The sequence below is a fragment of the Cygnus olor genome, chromosome 3 (assembly GCF_009769625.2).
Source record: "Cygnus olor isolate bCygOlo1 chromosome 3, bCygOlo1.pri.v2, whole genome shotgun sequence".
NCBI classification, from domain to species: Eukaryota; Metazoa; Chordata; class Aves; order Anseriformes; family Anatidae; genus Cygnus; species Cygnus olor.
In genome coordinates this window covers 50098028-50123343 of record NC_049171.1, presented here as the reverse complement: position 1 = coordinate 50123343, position 25316 = coordinate 50098028, and the positions used below count along the sequence as shown (strand labels likewise).

The 25316-nt window shown below is 38.6% G+C and overlaps 1 protein-coding gene across 2 annotated transcripts in view; it reads left to right on the top strand.

The window, feature by feature from the left end:
- Positions 1-25316, top strand: part of LAMA4 (laminin subunit alpha 4) — a 97899-nt gene that overhangs the window by 62441 nt on the left and 10142 nt on the right. Inside the window, exons 16-31 of one of the 2 annotated variants that reach the window (XM_040552536.1) lie at positions 204-323; positions 1328-1513; positions 4925-5064; positions 6268-6441; positions 7524-7666; positions 8011-8173; positions 10347-10480; positions 11064-11235; positions 13271-13402; positions 14482-14624; positions 18242-18377; positions 19535-19672; positions 21210-21343; positions 22709-22873; positions 23546-23699; positions 24413-24606. In XM_040552536.1, coding sequence (XP_040408470.1) covers positions 204-323; positions 1328-1513; positions 4925-5064; positions 6268-6441; positions 7524-7666; positions 8011-8173; positions 10347-10480; positions 11064-11235; positions 13271-13402; positions 14482-14624; positions 18242-18377; positions 19535-19672; positions 21210-21343; positions 22709-22873; positions 23546-23699; positions 24413-24606 — 2428 coding nt within the window. The remainder of the gene's footprint in view (positions 1-203; positions 324-1327; positions 1514-4924; positions 5065-6267; positions 6442-7523; positions 7667-8010; positions 8174-10346; positions 10481-11063; positions 11236-13270; positions 13403-14481; positions 14625-18241; positions 18378-19534; positions 19673-21209; positions 21344-22708; positions 22874-23545; positions 23700-24412; positions 24607-25316) is intronic. The other variant, XM_040552537.1, reaches the window with a different exon arrangement.

Genomic DNA, 25316 nt, shown 5'->3' with positions numbered 1-25316 from the left:
AATAATGGCAATGAGCTTCAAGGTTGCTCTTGACTTTGAATTATGTGAAGTTAAGAGTGCTATTATACCATATAGTAAAAGATGCCCTAGCATACTGCCAATGGTGTATTAAAGGCTAAACATACCTCTACAGGAGAAAACGTACCCTTTTAAAATGTGACTTTGATGCCATTCATCTATACCTCCTGTTTTCCCCCCCGCAGGTAATGATTTAACTGTTGCAGACACCAGCCGGCATGTTAATGGCACTCTGGCCAGAATGAATGCCCTGCGAAGCCAGCTGATGAGAGCCATCACAAAAATGCAATCAGCAGAGCCAGGTTGTAAGAGGACTTCTTTATGATTCTTTATCTTCAAATGCTTAAGAGTGTATTTTATCTTTGCATATGGCCTATGAAGTTGGTATTAAGATTTCAGTCCCAGGAAGACCCAAAGGAATTTGACTGAAACAAGAGCTAGTCAGTAAAGATAAAAACTTAGCATACTCATGGGGAAACATTTTTCTATCTCAAATTATTAACATACTTTTTGATCCTCCTTACTACAATTACCCTACCCATGTAACTCTGGATCATTTCAGGGCTTGGAGAACATACAACTCTATGGACAAAAGCAATTTTGTAAATTTTCGTTGTCAATTCACATATACATCATGTCTGCCATATAGTGTATCTGGGAAGTAATTACTGACAGTCTTGATTGACAAAATCTCACCTTAGTTTTTCAGAAAACAGACATCAGAGAGCGTACAGCAAGTATACTCAAAGGTGTTCAGAGTTTTCTTCACTAATTCTAACTAAAAAATAGCTGTTTTTTTACTGTCAAGATGTTGTATTATGTAAAATACCACAATTTTACAAATAAATTAAAAAAAAAAAAAAGAAAAAAAAAATGCCAGATATGGAATAACAAAAACACTTCAGTGTTCTGGGTTTCTCTCCTTGAAAAATAACTTTCATGAAAAATATCCAACATTTGCATGCATTCTTTTAAAAAACTCAGTGAAAAACAATGCACTTTTTCACCTCTGTTCCAACATCCTTGGGTATAAAATATCCATTAAAATCCAGGGATACTGAAAAATTTGAACAATCCAGAACGATGAGGAAATGAGAGTTTATTAAAATTAAGAACTAATGTAACCGTGGACCAACCACAATGAGTTTTGAATATTCCTTGTGGAAATCAAGAGAAAACCAAACTGAGGTTGGCTACCCATTCTGCAGAAGGTAAAATCCTCTTAGTCTCATCATTTTCAAAGTGCTAGCAACAGCTGGTTTGAATCTTTGGCAACGTTCATTTCTTTTCATTCCCTACTATTATGTAGTGGAGGCCAGACAGCGCTTGGAGCAAGCTAAGGAGAAGACTGCAGAGGCTGAGAGCACTACTGTGACAGTGAATCAGGCTACAACTCCCATGGATGAGAATGTGAGGTTGTGGTCTCAGAACCTGCAAGACTTCCAGCACAGCTCAGCTGCATACGAGAGCGCCATGCACTCAGCTGGGGATGCAGGTATGGTGGCCTGAGTTTTGCTATTCCATAGTATTAAAAAGGAAGGGAACCATAGATTCATAGAATCACAGAATAATTTGTGTTGGAAAGGACCTTAAAGCCCACCCAGTTCCACCCCCCTGCCATGGGCAGGGACACCTCCCACCAGACCAGGTCGCCCAGGGCCCACCCAGCCTGGCCTTGAACACCTCCAGGGATGGGACATCCACAGCTTCTCTGGGCAACCTCTGCCAGTGCCTCACCGCCCTCTGAGTGAAGGATTTCTTCCTAACATCTAATCTAACCCTACCCTCTTTTAGTTTAAAGCCGTTACCCATTGACCTATCACTACACTCCCTGACGAAGAGTCCCTCCCCAGCTTTCCTGTAGGCCCCCTTTAGGCACTGGAAGGCCGCTGTAAGGTCTCCCTTGAGCCTTCTCTTCTCCAGGCTGAACAACCCCAACTCCCTCAGCCTGTCTTCACAGATCTTCATATGAAGATTCTTGGGAAGATTTACACTGCACTTTCATTTCTTATAATCTTACGGAATTTTATCTATAGGGAAAAAAAAAAAAAAAAAAAAAAAGCAGTTGCTAGAGATTCATTCTCATTTAAAACTTTTGGCTACGTGGGCATTTCCAAAAATGACTTAAACACTTAAAGGCTGAAGTCTTGCTGGTTTCTAAGTCAGTTTTACCAGGGTGCCAAGGCCACACCGAAAGGTAGGCATATTGTTTAAATAATTCTCGCTATTATGATTGGCAGCTCAGCTATTATTTTTGTAACATTGGGAGGCATTTGGAAACAGGGCCCTTTTGTCCGCAGCAGTACAAACATGGAGTTGAAACTGCCCCTGATTTGAGGAACTTGTAGTCTAAACAAAGGGGACAAAGAGGATTAGGGAGGAAATATAATATTTAAGCGGGGTGATTGCTGGAAAAGCTCGTAAACATCATATTAATTCCACTTTTATTATGAGGCGGGAGGAGGAAGGATAGAAAAAAAATGTGAGGGTTTGTTATGAAAAACACAGGGTACTGCTACAAAGGGGGCTGGCATGGGAAGTGCTCCAGTTAGATGTGGCTGTGATTCATAGCCTGAGGAGACAGATGCTGACATGCCTGGGGACAGCAGAGGGCTCTCAGATTAGCCCTGTGCATTGCCAGGAGTGGTTGACGTGGCAAGAGGAATGTCCATCAAAGCCCAAGAGGAAGTCACAAAATATGTTCAGCCAGGTGCCTACACCATCATGCCAATAACACTGCCATGGCAGAGGAAGTCTGTAAGCTGACATGCTCAAGCTGTCTTTGAATAAAGCTTTAATTTCATTTTTGGAAGGGTAAGAACATGTCTTGGCTGTACAATTTGAGAAGCTTCCCTGTGCTGCCATTGTGCAGGGAATTGATGGGCTTCAGCAGAGAGGATGAAGGACAGTTTGGGAAGGAATACACAAAAGGACAAAGTATCTGGAAGGGTATAGTCAAGGTTATTTCCTCCTTGACAATTTGCCTTCTATTATTTTTTGTATTTTAGTACTGGGTAAGAGTAGCTTTCACCTTCATCCCAAAGACTAAAATAAAAAATAAAATAAATAAATAAATAAAATAAAAATAAATAATAATAATAATAATAAATATATTATTCTGTGTTGAAGAATGCCATTATAAATGGCAAAAGGAAGAGATTTATGGTGATATTTTATAATAGTACTAGGAGTAATAGACGCTAGTTTGGTGCTTCCATGTCACAGTTGTGTTTCAATTTTCATACCTCCAGTTTCAAACAGATGAAAAGCCAGTTTTTCAAGATAAAATCACATACAGTTCCAATTCAGTTGCTGATCATTGTTTTAAAGGGACATTTGAAATTTTCTATATCACTGAGCTTGCAATTTCTTACTTTAAGACTAAAATTGTTTTGTTTTGTTTTCCAAATGATCATTGTAACATGGTTCATTTCAAAAGGCAGAGCAAACTTCTGTAAGTTGATTATTATACTGTGGTGTTGTGTTTTTTTTTAATGTAGAATGTTTAATGAATTCTAGAATTAATGTGTTACATTAATTCACTGTGCTTCTTTGAGGATTTGTTGAAATAACGGCACTTTAATATACAGTAAGATTTATATGGAATATCTGAGTACTGATCCCCTACACATAAGGCCTTTCAGGTCTTAAGGGGAATAACTGGAGGATTGGATCCTCTACCTACCTCTCTGTTATCTTAAGAGACGACAGTAAAAATACAAGTGGAGAAAAACAAGAACAGGTGGATGCAAGTTGACAACCCGTAAAATATAACTGAAAACCCTACAAATCTGTTCTTAACCTTTGTAGTGAATCCATGTCATTAAAAATTAACTGTGAATACCAGATTTTTCTTACATGCATGCAGCTTGTGGCTAAAATCGCATTTAATTATACTCAGCTAGTTATACCTATACCTAATTAAAAATGAAAAATTATGTGATGTGTAAATATCCTTCAAAGGGCACCATGTCAGTGGAATCTGATGTGACAAAACTGGATTATAATTAGGGGCAGTCATTTTATTTTATTTGTAATTTTTCTGTCTGCTTATCTTTCTGGTAAAGGGCTTTTCTGCCTTTGAACCCAACAAAGCAGCCGATTTCCCCTTGACCACAATCCTTCTCCCACATGTACCGGGAGACACAGCAGTGAAAGACTGGAGGTCCAGGATTCTGATTCATGACCCTGGCAGAAGTAGGCAGGAAAGCTGAAGAGTCAGGTAGTAAGTAAGTACAGTTTAGGTGCACTACATCCTCTGCTAAGGCCCTCTAGCACAGAGCTGTTACCACAGCCTGAAAGCATCGGTGTTACTGTTAGCACACTGAGCTAACAACCATCACCTCTGCAGCTGTTGCTGCTACCTGGGTAATAACCTCAGGGAAAGATACACAGCTGAGAGCAGAGGGAAGCAACCTCTCCAGCTCCCTTAAATTGAATATGAAGAGCTCATGAGCCACAGTTTCTCTGTGCAGTTCGCAGGTCAGCCACAGATCTCCAGTGAGATGGTGAACAAATAGTCCTTCTGCTCCAGTTGGTGTGTCTGTAAGATTAGGTTTAACATTTATCTGCCTTGAAGGAAGATGAAAAAGTTAAAATGATTAACATTTGCAAAGCTCCTCAAGGTAAGTGTTACAGAGGTACAACACCACAGCAGTGACTAGAAGTCCCATAAACAAGTTGCCACCTTTGTGCAAAGAAGGCATCTTTCCAAAAACTTTTGCAATACTAGATCATGATAAATCACTACCCTTCTGAAATCTCACACACCACAGCTAGGACTTGTTCTGAAAGTACAAGGAGATGGGCAGGCTAAAGTAAGAGTGTAAGAAGCAATTTTCCTGGTGTAAACCCAGTGTTGCAAAGAGGAAAAAAATAAAAGATGTCACTTCTTTTCTAACTGCAGTGAAGAAACTTACAGAAGTCTTCCCTGAACTCCTGGACAAACTGCACACAGTAGAGCAGAAGGCACCAGCAAACAACATTTCTTCCAGCATTCGGCGGATCAGAGAGTTAATTGCCCAAACCAGGAGTGTAGCAAGCAAGGTAAAACTTCTGGATGGAACATTGGGTTACTAGAGCTAATTATCATATGCATCTTCCCAGGGGCTCCATTTTCTAGGCTATGTTAGAAGCCTGAACCTTGACATCTCCTCCCAACAACTGGATAAACAAAGCACTGTGAAAGTCATTAAAATCTTCACAGTTGCTATTTGCAAGCAATTAACATTACCACGGTATTCACCGTGGACTATTTCTAGTGCCAGCAACTTTAGTTAAGTAATTGGCATAGTGTTAATGATCGCCACAGTAAAAGAACCATTTACAGGTAAAACTAATAGTTCATTACTCAACTGGCAATATTAGTTACAAGCAATAGTAATTATGGCAACTTAATATGAACTCTTCTGAGTTGACAGCATTCCTTTTTTTTTCTTTTGAATTAATTTTCTGCAGAGTAGGAGAATCTTTGGCTCATACATATTTAATAGAGAAAAATACTTTCATTTTCATACATAAATTATGAGAGATTTTTCTGTAACGAGAACACTGAGGTCAAAAATTAAAACAATATATTTGAGTTAATTCACATAAATCAAAAAAAAAGCAGTCCATTATTATACATTCACAATGCTGGAATATGCTGCCCATATAAATTACTTAAAAAAAAAAAAAAGGCAAAATTCATTTAGTACATGAGTGCATGTGCAGTGTTTGTTCTTCAAATGTATTTCGTCACTCAGGCCTATTGTGCTTAAACTTGAAAACATTATTTCAGTTGTGTTGAAGTTCATTTTGAACTAAAATCTTTTTAAATTTGAACAGCGTTTCATATATATCTCTACAACTTCAGCGGTAAACCAGGATTACTCATGAAATCCTGGCCATACTACTCTCAGAGCAAAAAAAAAAATTATGAAACTGCACTATGGGTATACACAGTGATGTTGCCCTTATTCATCTAAGCACACACGTATGTCCCATTGAAATTTAGTTTACATTAAGAACATACTTAAGCATAGTTAAAGAAGAGCTTCAGTTAATTTTAAATTTAATTTTCTACACCCTCTTTACAGTGTCTTCCACAAGTAATCGTTATAAACATACAATTTTGAATGGCACATACGTAGGTGCCAATTCCATTCCGGTAGTAAGGGAGGCGGCTGGCTAAGTGTTCTTGCACATTTACCTTAAGTAATGTCCCCAGGCAACAATAGTATGTCTCACTTAGAATATCTGCAACTGCAGGTCCAAGTTTCTATGATGTTTGGAGGCCAATCAGCAGTTGAAGTCAATCCAAAGATCAATGTGGAGGAACTGAAGTCTTTCACTTCCATGAGCTTGTACATAAAGCTTCAGAAAGACAACCAGCAACTGGCAGCATCTCCAGACAGATTCATCTTGTACCTTGGAAGCAAAAATGTAAGAGAATCACCCATTTCAATTTAAAAAAAAAAAAAAGTTGAAATAGGTTTGAAGTTTATTTGCCCTTGGTTTTTCCTCTCACCTTTTCTCCACGTCTCAAAATAAGAGGTGTCTACTAAAAAACTGTCATTGATTAAGTGCCAAGCTTAGAACAAGTGCTCCCAACCATCCCTGTCCTTGAAAATTCTCACCCCAAGAGCAATGAAGGTTCTCTCTAAGAGGCAAATTAGGCTGCCTATGCAGAATGCCACTGTGATGGTCACTACTGCGAGCCACGCTTGCCATCTTCACTGCCAGTATTGAGCTGTTCTGAAGCAGCTACTGCTATCCATCTGGCTTTCATGGGCCACATTTTAGCCAGTTTTATGTTGTTGAGAGCACCGGTTCCAGACCTCCAAGGCCAGAAGTCCACAAGATAAGAAGGCTGCCTTGCCTGTGACTTATGCTGCTGTTGTACATCTGTACATCTCTACTTTGAAACACCTGGAAAGGGCATATGCTCTCATGATCTGCAAGTGTTGTGAAACAACAGCTCATTAAATTCTGGTTCCTGAAAGAAGAAAAATCGCATCTCACAAGCCAGGTATAATCCTGGCAAGCTGTTAGTTGAGAAAGGTAAAGCAGCATGCTTTTCTTTTTGAGCTTTTCTAAAAAGAACATCTACTGAATATAAATTAAGAGAAACCCCTCTTGGCAGAAGATTTAATTGCAGCATAGTACCTGGGCTTCAGACAAACATTTCTTCCTATTTTCTACATATGACACTGCACTGTAAATACCAATGAACAGCTTCCCATTAAACATGACCAATTTACAGTCAGTAAACATCTTATTAGCTTGTATTTATTTACCTGATTAAAAATGGGGAAAATATCAGAGATTTTTTTCTACGTGGCTCTTTTGGTGAAGGAAACTAATTACAGAGTTAAGCTCTTGTTTGTTATATTTATATAATATATATATGACACCTTACCTTTAAAGGTGTCATTTCGTCTTATATAGCCCATGCCTTACTAACATTCTGCAATAAATCTGTTTTGATGTTGTAGCTCTGACATCCTTCTCCATTGGTGTTTTAGGTTAAAAATTACATGGGTCTTGCAATTAAAAATGACAACCTTGTCTACATTTATAATCTGGGGGGGCAAGATGTGGAGATACCTCTGGACTCCAAGCCAGTCAGCACCTGGCCTTCTTACTTCAGCATCATCAAAATTGAAAGGTAAACTGATAATGTACATTTTGCCAGAATCAAAAAGCTAATAGAAGAAAATCAAAAAGAAAAAGGTGGGCCAGAATTGCCCATCAGTAGCCTTAAGTGTCTGGTTCTATCCCTGCTGAAATAAAAGGAAATTCTCTTCCCTTTCAGACAGCCAGGACCCATGGGGCCTTGAGGGGGAAGGGAAAGTGTCATTTCTCTCTTTCTTTTCCCGTAGAATATCAGTCTTCTAATGAGGAAATAAAAACTCTTCCTGGAGCTAGAGGCTTGCTTGTTGATTTTTTTTTTTTTTTTTTTTTAAGTCTAGTGAACACAAAACTCTCTTCTCTTGCAATTCCCTTCTGCAGGATTGGAAGACATGGCAAAATACTTTTAACTGTGCCCAGTCTTAGCAGCACAGCCGAAGAAAAATTCATCAAAACAGGAGAGACCCTTGGGCATGGCTCTCTCCTGAATTTGGAACCTGAAAATACTGTTTTCTACGTTGGTGGAGTGCCTTCAGACTTCAAGGTTGGTCAGATAAATGCTCTACACTCAGACTTAAATAATACAAGCCTATCTTGCTGGGCTTCCCTTTTAAAATAGAAATGGTTAATAAATGAAATGTCCTTATTTAGTCACTTATCATCATCTTATCTTCTAGCTATAGCAAAAACTACTACTTTCTGTGTAGTGGTTGTGTCTTATCATCCTACTGTATTGTGTCATACAGTAGAATGATCAGATTCCTACTAGCTGTCAGTAAGGTTTTCTGAAAAGTAACAATAAGAAAAAAGCTTGTTGGTTTTTTAAATTAAATTATATAAATTAAGGCCTAGTAGCCCAGCTCAATAGGGCAATGAAGTTTTCAAGCTACCAGTTTATTTCAATGCTAATGGGTTCTTGGTACTTACAATTTTTCTTTTCCAACTGTCACAGAAATGAAAGGTGGCACACTCTTAATATTAACGTGGTGTAGCAAAATACAGTGATTTGTTTGAACTTAATTTATCACTGGTTTAAATCCAGCCTTACAATGGCATGAAGACTTGCCCATGCAAAACACACCTAAGGACTTGCATGAGGCAGGTGCTTCAGCCTGTTTCCTAGCGGACAGCACCCACCCCATCACAGTCAGCATGAGTTAGCACCTACCTCACTTACCTGCCTCATATTGGGCCATCTTTTTGGATTTAGGAAGTGTTATGAATGATCTTGGCTATGAAAATTGACCTGTCTGACTGAAAACAAACTTTAGGAAGACTTTGAGAATGCTACCTTCTTGAAACTAACTGTAGTAGGTGCTAAAATGTCCAGCAACTGTTCCACAAGCAGCCCTCCTAACTACATAAAAACAAAGATTAATTCAATTCACTTACATACTCCTGAGCTTTCACATTGTTGTGACTACCAGATATATACCATGATTTGAATTTTAGATTACTAAACCCTGGAAATACAGTGCAAATTACCTGGGAATAGGACTGAGGAATAAATAACAGTTGCACAGACCAAAAAAAAAAAAAAAAAAAAAAAGTAATATGGCAAATGAGCCCTCCAGGTTTGGTCCAGTGCAGATGAAAAGGAAATGAGAAAAAGGAAAAGAGAAAAATGAAGGAGAACAGGAAGGAGAATGGGAAGCAAAGGATTCATGGCTTTATTTGTTAAGCATAAGTGTCTCTTGCCCCTTTAGGAATAGGCACCTCACATTTTTGTTTATTAACATACAATCTGTTTTGCTAAAAGCTAAATGCCTTTGCATCCCTATGGTATATGTTAAAATACAAAATGTGCCACTTAACCATTAGACTTCTCATGCTTAAAATAATTTAACAGAATAGTAGGAAAAAAAAAAAAAGGAAAAAGAAAAGAAAAAAGATCATTTGCCAAATCACAGGTTCTGTGCTGCAGATGAGAATCTCATTTTCTCTTACAGCTCCGTATATTCTGCATTGCTGCATTACCATTATTATTATATTGTAAGCAAAATGGAAATAATGAGAAGCCAAAGAAAAGTTACTGGCAGTGATCAGACTCTGAAGTACAAGAGGTGTTATTAATATCACACCTGTTCCACAGGGCAGAGTATTTTAATATTAAAAGAATGATTCACTAGGTCTGTCAGCTTTATTCTTTTGTATTTTTCCCTTCACCAATGTGGCTATTTAAATTCCATTTGCAGTGACCTTTGTTAAAAAAGGAGTTTCTCTATCCTGCTAACTGTTTAAAATAATACCTACTGAGACTTAGACACTGGTACAGTCTTTGAATCCAAGTACCCTGGGTTTAAAGCATTCTTTCATTTCTCTCTCTTTCATCATGGTATGAAATTATTTTTCAGGCAGCAAAGGACATCTATACGTTAGACATGAAATATCTGTTGAGAGAGTCAAATACATCCAGCAAGGTCTGTGATTAGTCAAATCCTAACTCTTTTTCTTTTTTCCAAGTGCACTTCCTTCAAAACTGCGAGAAAAGTTCTTGCTGGCAGTTGCCTTACCTGCCCTGATGTTCTCTCTGTGAGGGCATTTACAAGCTCCATTTTCACTTACAGGGCATTATCATGATAAGTACTGCAGGGACTATTCCAAGTCAGCAGCACCCCATTTGTCTCAAAATATGAAGAGCAAAGAGAGAAAACTGAGGCTTTCGTGATATCCAGATAAAGCACGTGTCCTTTTACTTTTCCTCTCCTTCTGCACAGCTCCCTCCTAGCTTAGACCTCCCTGGCTTCATCGGCTGCCTGGAGCTGGCTACCCTGAACGACGATGTGATCAGCCTGTACAACTTCAGGAACGTCTACAACATTGACACCACCACATCGCCACCTTGTGCCAGGTAGGGGACAGTCCCGCCGTCGCTCCGGTTTGTAGGAAGTGCCACTCCTGGTAGTTCAAACCTGATTCAGAGTGCAGATGGGAAGGGGATGCTGAGGTGTCCAGGAGGAACTTTGCCACCTTTTACTTCTAGCCACTCCTGGGCTCCCCAGCAGAGCCCATCCTCGGTTAAAGGCCACAGAGAATTCAAGTGGATTTCTGCACAAACCAGGCAAGCTTTTAATAGGAATATATGTATATTCTTATAATGAGGAGGTGTCATTACCCTGCCACTTTATGAGGATGAGCAAAGAATTTTCCTGTCCTCTACATACAGCACAGGATAAAAGCTTGATATAATGACAAGGGAGGTAGATACACCTTTAAAACTACACATTAATTTTCAGGAAAAAAAAAATCCAAGAAAGAATTTGAAAGAAAAATTCATCAGTCTCACCACTTCCAGAAGCAAGTATCAGTTCAGAACAATAATTTCAAAAAAGTACTTTAATTGTAAAGTCCTTTAAATTTCCCAAAAGGAAAATGGCGCTGACACTGCCAAAATTTGCTTCCCTGCATGTTTTTTGTTTTTTGTTTTTTCATAGAAATAAGTTGGCTTTCACCCAGAGCCGAGCTGTGAGCTATTTCTTTGATGGTTCTGGCTATGCTGTGGCAAGAAACATTGAGAGAAGGGGAAGATTCAGCCAGGTGACTCGGTTTGACATCGAAGTTCGAACACCTACAGACAATGGATTGATCCTGCTGATGGTTAACGGGGTGAGTACCAAATTCTGCTGGTACCCTTTAGCCATGAGCACCATAAGTTCTCCAGTAGTTACAACACCATGTGAAATCCCAAATATTTATGTCTTTATGTTTAACTTCTGGAAAGAGGAAATACGTTGTGTTCATCTGGTGCATATATGCATTAGGAGGAGAGCTGGATTCTGCTCTAATCCAGAGACATCTAGGACTTCAGGGTGGTTATACTGCTGTGGTGACACTCTGAGAGAAACTGAAGTTAAGACCAGTATTGCATCTTTGTTTAAATGTGAATGCACAGCCAAATCTATAGGAAATTTCTGTGAAATAGCTCCTATAAAGCAGTAACTTCACGGTAGCTGCCACTTTATCGCTGTGACTCAGGGAGTACTACAGCTAAACAGTTATTCAAGTTACTGAAAAGAGAAAGAAACCCAAATAAGAAGGCTAGATCCAAATGTCACCAGCTTTTCAGACATTTGATGGTGATACAAACTCAGAAATGGATTAAAGAAAGATGTCATATGCAAATATCCTCTGAAGACAAACTCAGATTTTTTTTTTTTATCTTCGGGCATCTCCACATCAAACTCCTGTCTTGTGTGGGTTACAGCTTGGTAAAGCCACAGAAAACAATTTACTATGTAGATGCAGACCACAGACATACACCTGTCTACACACCACAAGGGAACAAATCTATTCTCAGTACAGAGTTAATCTCTAGTTTGTACCTTAAGGATAATTTCCCGAGAGTTATGGTGAGCGATTTGCTCTACAGCATAGCATGCCACCACTAACCTTTGTTCTCAGGAGGTTCTGGTCTAAGCAACTGCTTTTAAAAGTTTAACGGACTCCATTGTGGATCAGTCACTTCTCTTCTAAGCAAAAGTGCCTGGAGGTTTGTTGGACGTGTATGTGCTTTGTGTGTTTATGGTGAAAACTGTGATCAAGTTGGGTGTTAGCTGTAGAAGACCATGCCTGCTCAGACACTTTTAGAAAGACTGTGTAAGATGCTCCATTATTCAGTTCTGCAAGGACAGCTCATAAATATTCCAAGTGTAAACCCTGTTTCATTTTCAAGTTTAGCTTTTCAAGACAAATCCAAGCTGCAGTTTCATTTAAAAGCACTAGATTAAAAAACTACTTTTACTACTTTAAGTAATGACTTTTGAGGGTGGAATCACTTGTGTCACAGACAGCAGTTCCTGGCCTGCAGTTGTTTTTTGAGAGTTATTGTTCCCATGTCTCCATTAGGCATGGGAACACCAGCATGAGTACTAGATGAGAACACAAACATTAACATTAAAAGCATTAACCCCGATCCACAGTTGGTGTAAAACGTCCTTTCTGCTTCTTTATGTTCAGATTTGGAATAAGTCTGTGCTACAGGTCTTCATTTCAAACACTCCCTAAAGGTTTCCTGGAGTAGAGCTTCCATTTGTAAAGTCTAGGACACTCAACCACAGAAGAGAAGCCAAACCAAGAAGCAGGAATAGTCAGGAAATCCAGAAATCAAATACACAGTAAATATACTCTACCTATTGCTCGGCCTTCAGCAAATGCAATGGTGCTGATCAGGGCTGTGAAAAGATATAATGCTGTGCTATTATAGGCATCCTCACAGAAGCTGCTAATGCAGACACAGCCATTCTAGCACAACATTGCTTTTACCAGTATAACATCTTGCCTTGGAGCATGAGTTACTACTTTATCAGAAAATGGATGTGTTCACATTAGGAACACTTCACCGGTGAAGAATATTGACATACCTGTGCTACCAAACACTATTTCTACAGACAAGCAGTTCATTGAGCCTTCAGATAAGTGGTGTTCATCAAACAGTTATGTGTGCCTCTCTCTGTATATTTATATACACATATAATATACATAAATCCAGAAACTGTGTTCTACTTCTGCAAACTAAAAGACCTTTTCCCAGTACCATGCTGTTCACAATGTCAGACACTCTCATTGCACTGCTTTTTGTGTTTGCTTGTTTTTAATTGCTGTCACGATAGTGCTTTTCTGACTGCTGTTTTATTTTATACAGAGTATGTTCTTCAGTCTAGAGATGCACAACGGGTTCTTGTACCTCCGCTATGACTTTGGCTTCAGCACTGGCCCCATGCTGCTAGAGGACTCTATGAAGAAGGCTCAGATTAACGATGCCAAATTTCATGAGGTAGAGATGGGGTTACAATCACAGCTATTTGACTAATTATCCCAGCAGCTCCAAAGCAGCAAGGATTTGATGTAACACCATTCAAAAGAGGAAAAGGATGAGGAGCCAGGTGGTCATGCAGTAGACTGGGCAGAAGAGTAGAGCATACACATATCTTGCATGTGAAAGAGCACATCAGTCCCACTAGCGCTGAGCCATGGAGGGCTCTCCCTGCCTCCTGGTAAATCAGTGCTTGTGGACAGATTCTGCACACTGCTAGCCAAGGACAGGACTGTTCATGTGGGACAAAAGGTGTTAGAATTCAAAATTAAATTATATCAGTGACAATTATATTCTTCAAATATACAATTCTCCTAAACTAAAAACATGTCATGATATTAACTTGACCACCTTAGTTGTTATACACTGTATTACAAGAAGGATTGCATTTCCTGTTTCATTCAAAGTAAGAGTTATTCAGGTAGCAGTCTTTTATACATGGATAGCATTTTATGGACTTTTGAAGATCATAAACACCAAGTTGTACTTGTTTTAAGAGAATTTTCTTTAAGCCAGAGTAACTGTGGCAGTGGCAGTAGCAAATCCCCCTTAGTGGCTCGCTTATCCTGCTATTTATTTGATGTAAATTCAAAGGCTGATTCCTGATCCACAGCTACAGCTACAGTTCTGCTCAAACAGTTTAACCAGGGCAAAATTATGCCTTTCATGCTTTGACAATGAAACAAGTTTTTTTTAGAAGTAGGCCCTAGCTTCCTGGATAAATCAATGAAGCACTCCAACGTTAATGGAGTTTGTCAGCTTGCTGAAGTGTAGAATTTGGCACGGGGTAATTTTGTGTGGTTTTAATCATAAACGAAATAACCTGTTTCTTCAGGCATCAGAGAAATTGTGGCATCAACATAAGTTCCCTACTAGTAATTGTTGTCAACCTCTCCCGATTCACAAACAACTTTTTCAATAAATGGGAGTAACTGTTCAAACAAAAAGACATAAAGATACAATCGATCTTGCAAAATCACCATGACAACTTACAAAAGATGACATTTTAGACACTTTTAAAAACATGTTTTTCTTTTCAGATTTCTATTATATATCACAATTCTAAGAAGATGATCTTGGTAGTAGACAGACGACATATAAAAAGTGTTGACAATGAAAGAACAGCAATGCCATTCACAGACATCTACATTGGAGGAGCACCTGCTGAGATCTTACAGTCCAGGTTGGTTGACAACTGGCATTCAGTCATTATCTTCAAGTAATTTAAGTTGCATTTTGTGACCTGGGCTTACAGTAAAACTTTTTTATTTCTCAGGAAACATTTCTTTCTTTACTCAGGAAACACTTCTTTACTGTGCAGGTGACTGAGCACTGGCACAAGTTGCCCAGAGCAGTTGTGGAGTCTCCCCCCTTGGGGACACTTGAAAGTTGTCCAGACATGGTCTTGGGCAACGTACTCTAGATGTTCCATCTTGAGCAGGAGAGTTGGATCAGATGACCTCCAGAGGTCCCTTCCAACCTCAACCATTCTGTGGTTGTGTTTTTTTTTCCCAGTTTCAACACCTTTACATGAAACAACTCCTAAGACAAACTTCTAAGGTTTTGTACATAGCTCTAAGGTAGCGAGGATTAGGCTAGATCCAGCACGGCAAAGTTCTGCTGAAACCAGTTCCGTTTTAGTAAAGTTAACAGAAACTGTTGTCTTCTTAAAACAGAAAGGCAATTTCAAACACATGAAAATATAGAATCACTATTTCTTCTCATTCTGCAAAAAAAGTGATCCTTGTAAAGTAAAAATGCATTAGCTGAAGAATCAAAACCCTTTACCAAGTGCATTTTCAAATCTAAAAGTGATATCTTTTCTACTATGCACTTCAATTCTGATGAGTCTCAGTTTCTCTCTAGACTCAAGTCAGTTGTCTATGTGTAGGCGTGAGAAGAAAAGAAAAAGTCTCATTTTCCCATCGTACCATTTGACAGAAGCCAAACTTAATCCCAGTAGACCATACAGCTCCCAGTTCCTGTAATGGTAGTGTACTGAAGCCGAGTGACACTCTGGGAAAGCAGGACAGATGCTTGAAGAAGCATATGACAGGCACCATGCATTCCCTTGATCAGACAGCTCAGCTAGAGTTTTCAAAAGGTCTCCAGCTGCTAACTGAAAACTCACAACTGCTGACAGAAATACAGTCTCTCTTTAAAATAACCTCTATGTATAAAAAAGGGAAGACAGCAAATGCTGCAGAATAATTTCTAGGAATTACTGGTAAATCCTGAAACCTTATTTTGTTGTCAGGAGATCCGTTTGTAAAATTGATATATAATGAGATATAATGATAATATTGTCTGTGATGTATACCACGGATTAAGCTTTTATGATAGTGACAAACCTCCTATAAAGGAAAATGATGCTTTTTGATCCCATGCAATTACCTGAACATGCAAACAAAATGGTGGGCAAGGGAGAAATAGCCTATGCAATTTATCGGGCCTTTCAAATAGTTCTTCATAAAGGTTTGCCATAAAGGGCTACTGAGAAAACTAGTGACATCAAGGGAGGAAAGAGTGTGGTGGATTAGAAAGTAGCTGGGAAAGGGAAAATAAAACATAGTTACCATTCAATTTTCACAGTATAAAAGGTCTACACCACAAGCCCAGAGGATCTCTCTTAGGGTTGATATTGAACACATTAATGATCCAGAAACAAAGGCAAAAGAATGGTGAAAAATACTTTGGTTAATCAAGCCTAGAGAAAACTGAAAAAGCCCAGAAGGCCTAGAAATCTAGGCAATTGAGCAGCCCCATGGCAAATGAAACTTGCTCACAAATGTAGGATACAGGATGAATCACATGAATTATGTGCCTGCAGTTTTCTGAGTGCATTGTGGTCATTATACAAAACACCTGAAGATACTGTCAAAGCAAAAACAAAACAAACTAACAAAAAAAAAAAAGCAACTCAGTGAACAAGTGGTAACAGAGAAAAAATACGAATAGACATTGTAAGAATATGATCAACATTGAAAAATGTGTACTGAAATGAATTAAGCAGAGCTACACCTTTGCCTTGTATATTGTACCCAGTTCTGGTTCTCCTGAAAAGGGTGCACAGCAAAAAGCATGGTCTAAATGTGGTGACATCTTTCCATTTCCAAAAGGTGCGTAAGTTGCTGCTAGAGTTATATCATCAATGAACTAAGACTATCTGTCTATCTTTCTACTGCTATTATCTACTATTGATATTTATGCTTCCTTTTTCTAGACAGATTTACATTTGACTGACATGGGGCTGCAGCAGTGGTGGGAAAACTAGCTGTAGTCTTAGAAGAGAAGTTTAATTTTCTTTCAAAGCAGTATATTTTCCTTCACTTCAACAGCACTTTCCTCTGTCAGTTGTCTTTTAAATGAATCTGGAAGTAACATTATATGTTATTTTCCTACCACTTCACTCCCTGCATAAAGCAAAGGGGGATATAAGGGGAGCTAGGAGCTCTCAGGGCTGGGAACTATAAGAACAAATTCAGAAGAAAAATTTCTTTAGCTTTAAGCCTATCTTCTTTAGTTCCAGTTGCTCCTGGAAATTGTTGTTAATGACATGTTTGTGGCATCCAGCCATAGTCAATCAGAGTGGAGGTAAAACTGATTGACTGATACCCTGCACTTTGATCCAAGCCTCAGTGAGAATGACTGGAGCTTTGCTGTTGATTTAGCCTTCCCACTCATTTCACTGAGGGGCAGATTATGCCCCTACAGTGTTCTTCTTCTCACGTCATTTCAGACGTGTGCATCTGCACTCTTGCACATGATGGTCCATTTTAGCCAACACAGAAAAACAAGTATTTCCAAAGGTTTATTCATTTTCATGTGTTCCATGTCTACCTTACAATGAGATAAACCATAGACAGCTAGCGCAGAAGCAGATGTCAACACTGATGTCACGTGAGGTGAGAAGAATACAGGTGCTAGAAAGCGCTCTGGAAAGTACAAAGACCATCTACATGTTAACCAGGTCAAAACTCTTTATTTCACATTCATTCTTTCAGTGTATTTCTTCCTTGGTTATCTCCTGGACTGGTACCCAGTAGGTAGCATGTCATTTCCTTATTCTGTTACAAACCCTCTGTGATTTTAGGCAAATTTCTCCTTCATGCAGCCTAAGTTTTCAGTGATATGTCCTGTGCTGTGGTGCTGTGATATCTTGATGAGGGTGGAGTAGAAAACTTAGAGCAGTGAGCAGGAGCAGGTGGGATGCACTGCTGTGCTATGGACCTCAAATCTGACATAAAAAGGATCCTCGAAGCCCACCTACTGCTCTCATTTACAGCTATGTAAACCCATTCATCAGCAATCAGAATTTACTCTTAATTCCTTGACCTTTGTTACTAATACATGTTAAGGAATAGGAATGCATTTGCTCCCCAGTGCAATAATAGAGCTTGCCAGTAACACCAAGAAAGGAAAATTAACACAGAACTTCTCTAAAATGTCAGGTGGAGATAGAAATCCAATGATTTTCACTGTAAGTGGGTACAAACCCATTTAAAAATATGTTCTTTTATTTCAGCAGATATTTTTATCTTAAAGTTATTCTGTATGTACCTTCCCTCTGAACTGTCATGTATTTCCCCCTGTAACATTTATTACAGCTGGTGCATCTTGACTTTTCAACACACCTAATGTGGTTAAATAGTTGTTTTACATAAAGACGTAGGAATTGGGCACTAGTGGTGCAAGTGACTGAGGCTCTTCAATGTTTTTTAGAACATCTTTGCAATAAAAGTATATTCAGGAAGGCAAGGAATATGTAACTGCACTTTTTTTGACATTGTTTTCCAACAGCATTAGCTCACATCTGGCAGGAAGCATTGGCTTTAAAGGCTGCATGAAGGGTTTCCAGTTCCAAAAGAAGGATTTCAACTTGTTAGAAGAACCAGGAACCCTGGGAATTAGCTATGGGTGCCCAGAGGATTCACTGGTAAGCATAACATAATTTGTGAGATAAAAACAAAATTTTGGCAGTGGATGCACCCATGAGATAGACTTTTAACTCCCAAAAAAAAAGAAAGGAAGTTTTCAACAAAGGAAATGACAACAAGCTCATTGACTTGTGTGTGTGTGTGTGTGTATGTGCACGTGTGTGTAAGTTTGCTGACATACTATCCAATTTTCACTGTGAATTGCAGCACAAGGTATTTTACTTGATATTATTATCGTATGTGAGATTGCAATGTGAAGGTTGATTTTGAAATAAGTTGTGTGCTGTATTCTGGAAGGAAATATTCCCTTGTAATTCAGTTTTTATTAAAGAGACAAGGAGAATTCTTCTCAGATGTGTCCTAATACAGATGTATGGAAAGAAAAAGACAGCAAGATCCCCCTTCAGATGAGTTGTCAGACTCCTTAAGTCAATCCAGCTCTACCTCTGTGATACACAAATCAACTGCACCAGCTCCAACACTGAGGAGATTGCCATTTCTTTTCTGATCCTTTTCATCATTTATCATTTGTTCATTACAGTGCAAAACTGGTAAATCTAAACAGTGTTTATGGTCTACATCCTATGGCCATATCTATTCAATATATCCATGAGAATCCATGAAGAGGAAAGAGCTCACCACTTGTAGAGTTCATCACTCAATCTCACTCTCTGCAAAGGAAGAAGCCAGCTGCAATTTGTCTTACTGCAGACCCAGTTTTCCTTCCGAGACTCAGAGGGCTATCGATTGCCATGTCCAACCCCCCACACCAGCATTCAGTCCAGCAGGCAAACTAATACATCACATGCTGGGGTGGTGACTCAGTGCCACACAGTTCAAACAGGGGCTTGAGCCCCCTCTGCTTCTAGCTTGCACATTCGTTAACATCAGCAGGCTTAAGATGAGGCCAGGAATCCCAGGAAACTGAGAACAATTTGGCTTACGCTGTCTAAAATGTCTACATTTTCTTAAGATTTTCATAGCCTGCAAGGGACAGCCTGTATAAATTAGGTGCAGAAAAAAAAAAAAAAAAAACTATGGAGTTTTTATAGAACTGAACTGGCTGCATCTTTAAAAGAAAGAAATAGGCTCATTCTTTTAATGATTTGAATGTTGTCTGCAGTTTACATGTAAATTTGTTTTATTTAATACATAGATGTCCCGCAAAGCATACTTCAATGGAGAGAGCTTCATTGCATCAAGCCAAAAAGTGTCCCTCTTAAGTGAATTTGAAGGAGGCTTTAATTTCCGCACATTGCAGCCCAATGGGCTGCTGTTCTACTATTCTGAAGGAGTGAGTATATTTTTCTTTACAGTTTGTTTTATTTTAGCTTTGGATTGTTTCTCAGGAGAATACTAAGGGCATAAAAGAATTTCTCACTTCATCTTTTAATAAAAGAGAAAGCAGTCCACAATACAGAAGCATTTGTTGATGGCCTCATTTTCACAGTTCACGTTTGATCTACAGATGAACCCAGCAATGCCTAGACATTATTTTGATGTTGAGAAGAGCATGTGATCATATGCCTAGGATTAAAGTCCTGAGGGTAGAAATGCACAGCGGATCTCACTGTGCTCAGCAGCACTGCAATCCCTATTTGGACCTGTAGATGCTACCAAAGTACAAATAATACTGAGGGCCTGACATTTTCCTCACAGAGGCAATCCGCAACAAGCAAAGGCAGAAAGTTTGTTTGGATTAGTGGGATGTTATTCTGAGCATTGCAGAATTTACAGAAATTAGTTGGAAAATTGCCTGTATTCCCCAATGGTACTTAGACCTCCATGTGTGACCAGGAAAATCTGCAATTGAGAATGGCTCCTTGCAGTTATGGAAAGCCAAGCTGCTCCAAATGCCCCCTCAGAGATGTGCCATGGGCAGAAATACAGACTTGCACTCCCAAAATGTTGAGTGAGACAGAGTGATTCTAGGATTCTGCGGTCTCAGACTTACACCAGCAGCACCCACGTGCTCAAATGACAGAACATTTGCAACCATCCCAAATGTCTGCTCTGCCACACTTGCAGAAGATCACGAGCAATGCAGCAAGGAAAGCTGTATGACATCTATAACCACTCCTGAACTTTTCCATTTTACAGTGTGGAGTATTGCCTTAAATTGAAATCAGTAACCATGTCAGCTATCCATGCTGCTTGCATAAATGAGACCCCACACACCACTTCTGGTTTTAACTCAGAATCACTAATCCTATGAGATGCCAAGTGCCCTATTTAACAAATGGAGGTTCAGCAATTTAACACTTGACGGAATTAGACAGTGTGATTCCTCTGAGTGCACAGTGGCAGTGCTTGCGCTAATGGAACAGATAATGCTCCTGCTACGTGGCACTGTGATCCCGTATGCCTGACCCAGACAGAGGATCATATCTGTAAGATAATTTTGAGTGACTAAACAGGTGTGATCAGAGGGAATTAGGAAAAGAAAAAATGTGTTGGTCTTACGACAGTGGTAATCTTGAAGTACAGATGCCCTATGTAGTACCATAGCTGGGGTACCAGAAGCACAAATGAAATGTAAACATCGTACATCTACGCTAGACGTAAGGAGCTCATGTGACAGAAACATGAGACATAATCAGTAGCAGAATTTCCAAAATTCAATCTTAAAAAACAGCAAGAATATCATTTCTAGTGAGATCATCTCCTGTTTTGCTTCTCAATTTATCTTCCTTTAAATACAGTAAAAATTGGGAAAATAGCAAAAAGAAAGCTCTTTGGTTGGAGAAAACAAATACAGCAGGAAAATAAACAGAACTGTTAACTTTCCTGTGTTACACTTGCTTATGAAGATGATTTTGTCTGTATTTCAGTCAGATGTATTATCCATCTCTATGGACAGAGGTGCTGTTGTTTTAAATGCAAGTGGAATCAAAATTCAATCACCAGACAGAAATTATAACGATGGAAAAACCCACTTTATCATTACTTCCATCACACCAGAAAGGTAAAACTGTCCAGCAACTTTTATTCCCTACCTTCAGAATAAAATATTTCTTGTAAAGTGCATATTATCATTCAATATTCACTCTCAAAGTGATTTTAGGAGTTGTTTTTTGTTTGTTTGTTTGTTTTTTTCCACTGATATTTTAAACTAATTAATTCAGTTTAAAAAAAAAAAAAATCAAAGCCAAAATCTCAGATTGAAATTTGGTTTGTGGCCTGAGCATGAGATGCTGGGAAATGTTATTAAAACTAAAAGAAAAGAATAGTGTTTTTAAAAGCTTAGTCCTTTTTTTTTGTCCTTAGGTATGAAAGCAGTTTAGTATAAACTAAAAAAAACTAGCAGGAAATTCTTTCTTCCTCAGAACTGACTGTTCTGATTTGCTAATGAAATCCCAAATTGACCCTGAAGTAATTGAGGCATCTTCAGAAAAAGCATGCATTTGGGATATACAGAGTGGAACATGTTTAAAATATTTTTAGTACTGAAAGACATAAATGTAAGATTAAATATGGCAGTGGGAAATAAGTCTGTATCTGCTTCTCAGAAAAGTTGAAAGCGTTGTTTTATTGGTATGTATTTTACTGTTGTTTTCTGTGTTTAGAATTTTCTTAGACAGTAAATACTCAAAATACTCTTTCTTCAAGAACCTTGCCTATGCAGATTCAACCAGGTCATTCTCAGTTTTCTAACTGAAATGGAGGTTTGTACCTATGACTTCTGACATCCAAGAAACATGGTTCGAAAAGCTCCAAGTGCATAAAGGTGCCATGGAAAAGTGCTGAGGGCTGTCACACTTCCCTGAAAGTTTTGAATTCTGAGCTCACCAAAGAAATGAGCTCGCTTGTCTGATGCTTTAGCTATATTCAGTTTCTTATTAAAGCAGTAAAATCCTTCCTGGCATCTGCAGCAATTAATGTGCTTGTTGCAAAATGATATTAGGTAAAGGACATTGTATAAGCCCAAACATCCATGTACTGTGATGAAAGAGAAGGAAAAAGGGATAGGGACATGAAGAAGAAGGAATAGCATGAGCTTAGATCTTATATTACAAAAACAGTAGCTCCATCCATTTATTAGCAATCCGTTGGTTTATTTATCTTCACTGAGTGGACTGTATTTTTTTGGACTTCATGATTAATCTCAGGATATTATGACATCTGTGGGCCTCTGGACTCTATGATGCCAGTGGGCTAATTTCACTGCTGCTTGTGGCACAGATGTGAGAAGGTCTCACGACTTTGGGCACTACCATTCAGTGATTTTATGCATTGAGCAGAATATTTTAGGTGCATGTAATATGCTGTCTAACCACCATCATGGACTTTTCCAAAACCAGTCTACAAAGTGGATGCTTTGTCTTTGCAGATATGAGCTGAATGTTGATGACAAGAAACAAAGCAAGAAGAATCCAGCAAAGGACAGAGCAGGGAAAAGCCCTGACAGCATCAAGAAGTTCTATTTTGGTGGCTCACCCCTCAAAACGCAGCAAGCCAACTTCACTGGCTGCATAAGCAATGCATACTTCACTAGGTGCGTAGCATCCTCCTAAACACATTATTAGGCAATCGTTGCCTGACAGCTCGGGTAATAGCTCAAGAGAGCTGATTGATTTTCACAATAAAAATCCCTCTCTCATTTTGTGAGGCTAGACAGTATGTGTGAATACGTTTCTCGCCTTATTTTCTATGGAATCTTTTGGCGCAGACCTGCTATGTTGAGATGTTGTTAAAGTGGGAAGAACTTGATGCAAATCAGCTTTCATGCTAATGGTGTTGGTGCAATGCAGAATTTGAATAGCTGTAATTTACACTTAAGTAGCTTAGATCTCTGCCTTTAAAACAAAATGATACTAAGGAATCTCACAGACATTGCTGAAGTTAAGAGTTTGGTCATGTGCAAATGGTCCAAATTTTTTGCTCTTAATCACTTTATGAAATATTCTTATATAGATTTTAAAGCGAATTGGTGTTTCAGATTCAGACTATTTATGAGAGCATGGGTACAACAGACAAAGGTAGGATAGGCTGCCTACAATACTCAAACGTTGACTGATTAATCTGTAATTTTTTATCCACAATCCAAGAATGAAAAAGCCCACCAAAACATCATTTAAAATTCAAACGTAAATTACTGTGGTCTTTATTAGAAGAATTCCAACACTTGGAAAAAAGTTGTTTTTGTCATCCCCTCTTTGAAACACAGATTGGATCAAGAGGTTGAAGTGGAAGATTTCCAGCGGTACTCTGAGAAAGTTCAGACTTCTTTTTATGGATGCCCTGTTGAATCCCCTCCTGTTGCTCTTCTCCATAAGAAAGGAAAAAATTCATCAAAAGCCAAAGGAAACCGTAATAAAAAGGTTTGCTACAAACTGTGTCAGTACCACCTTAGAATTTTCCACTGTTGATACATACTCTGTCATGACTGTAAATTCTCCAAGTTATGGACACCAAAAATGTAACACTTCAGACATAGAAAAGGAAAGGATTCCATTCCCTTATACATTCCATCACTACAAATGACTGTCCTGATCCAGTGTATCTGGTCTATGCTCGCATCACTCCTTCTTAGTGGAACTGTAAAACAGAATTTCTGTCATCTTTTAAAAAGTCCTGCAGAAAAAGCCCATCTTGATTTCTTCTACAGCCTAAAGGCAATAAGCTCGCTTCTGTTCTCAGCTATGTCCACATGGCTCTCTCTACTGGGTGCAGCTAGCATACATTAATATAAATGCAAGAAAAATCCCTCTTCCAGCATGCAGATCTTCTGGCCCAAGCATGTTCTTTTATGTCTGTACTATAGCTTATATCATCAAAAACAGAGAGGAAGAGTTGAAAAGTGCAAAAGAATTGGATTATAATTATACACAGGCATTCTAATTATCCCTTCTTCTCTACATGAGTATCTATAGTAGATCTCTGTAAGGAAAATCTGACTTGGAACCATTCCTGGTACTTTTGTAAGGAAAAAGCATATTGTTGACTTGTATATAAATAATATTTATTTATTGATTGATTTGTTTTATGTCCAATAGTATGTAAATATCTGATTAATGGTTCTCTTTCTGTGAAGGTGGGAAGAGATAAGGACAAGATCTCACAACCTTCAACTGGCCTCAAAAAAATGTATCAAGAAGTGAATATGCAAAAAGACCCTCAGTGCCACTTGCCGATGAACCCCAAAGCAACTGAAAACGCTTATCAGTTTGGAGGAACAGCAAACAGCCGGCAAGAATTTGATCACATACCAAAGGATTTAAGTGAAAGGTAAAGGGACTTCAGAAATAAACATGATAGAAGATCTTTGAAAGAAAAAATGACATATTTCTGCTGGCCTTTTTTGTTATATCTTAGGCAAGTTTTTCAATAGAGTACATTGTTAGGATACATTAATAGGTATTTCAGCTGAGAAATAGCAATAAATACAATGTGTTTCTAGTTACATTCCTTTTGTGGAGTCTTCATCCGTATTGTAATTTTTTTCTTTTTTTAAATGTGTCTCCTTGCCTATTTGTATGAAGACTTTGAGAATGTAATCTCTAAACAAGCAGTGTATCATCGGTCTCTTTATGCAAGAAGTAATGTCATTAGAGCAGAGCTGGAAAACCTGATAGTTCACCAAGAAATGAAATATAGTTATGTGTTGAGTGGACATTGGCAGCTGTTTAATGCTTAGGAGTCTACACAGTGCTGTAGGACGTAAAGCTATGAAAACCACGTCCAATTCAAGCCATAATGGAAATACAAGTAATTAATAATGAGTCGAGATATTGTGGACATTTATTTCTCAGGCTCCCACAGAATACGCCATATGGTGTGTTATGACCAGCAAAGGATTGTGGTTTAATACTTTCCATGAAAGACTATAAATTCAACAACACAGCACTTCCTGGAAGCATACCAGACCACTAACTCAGAAAACAAGAGTGCTATTTCCTGAGTTAAGTAACAAAACCATTAGGTTTGTTTTAATTCAA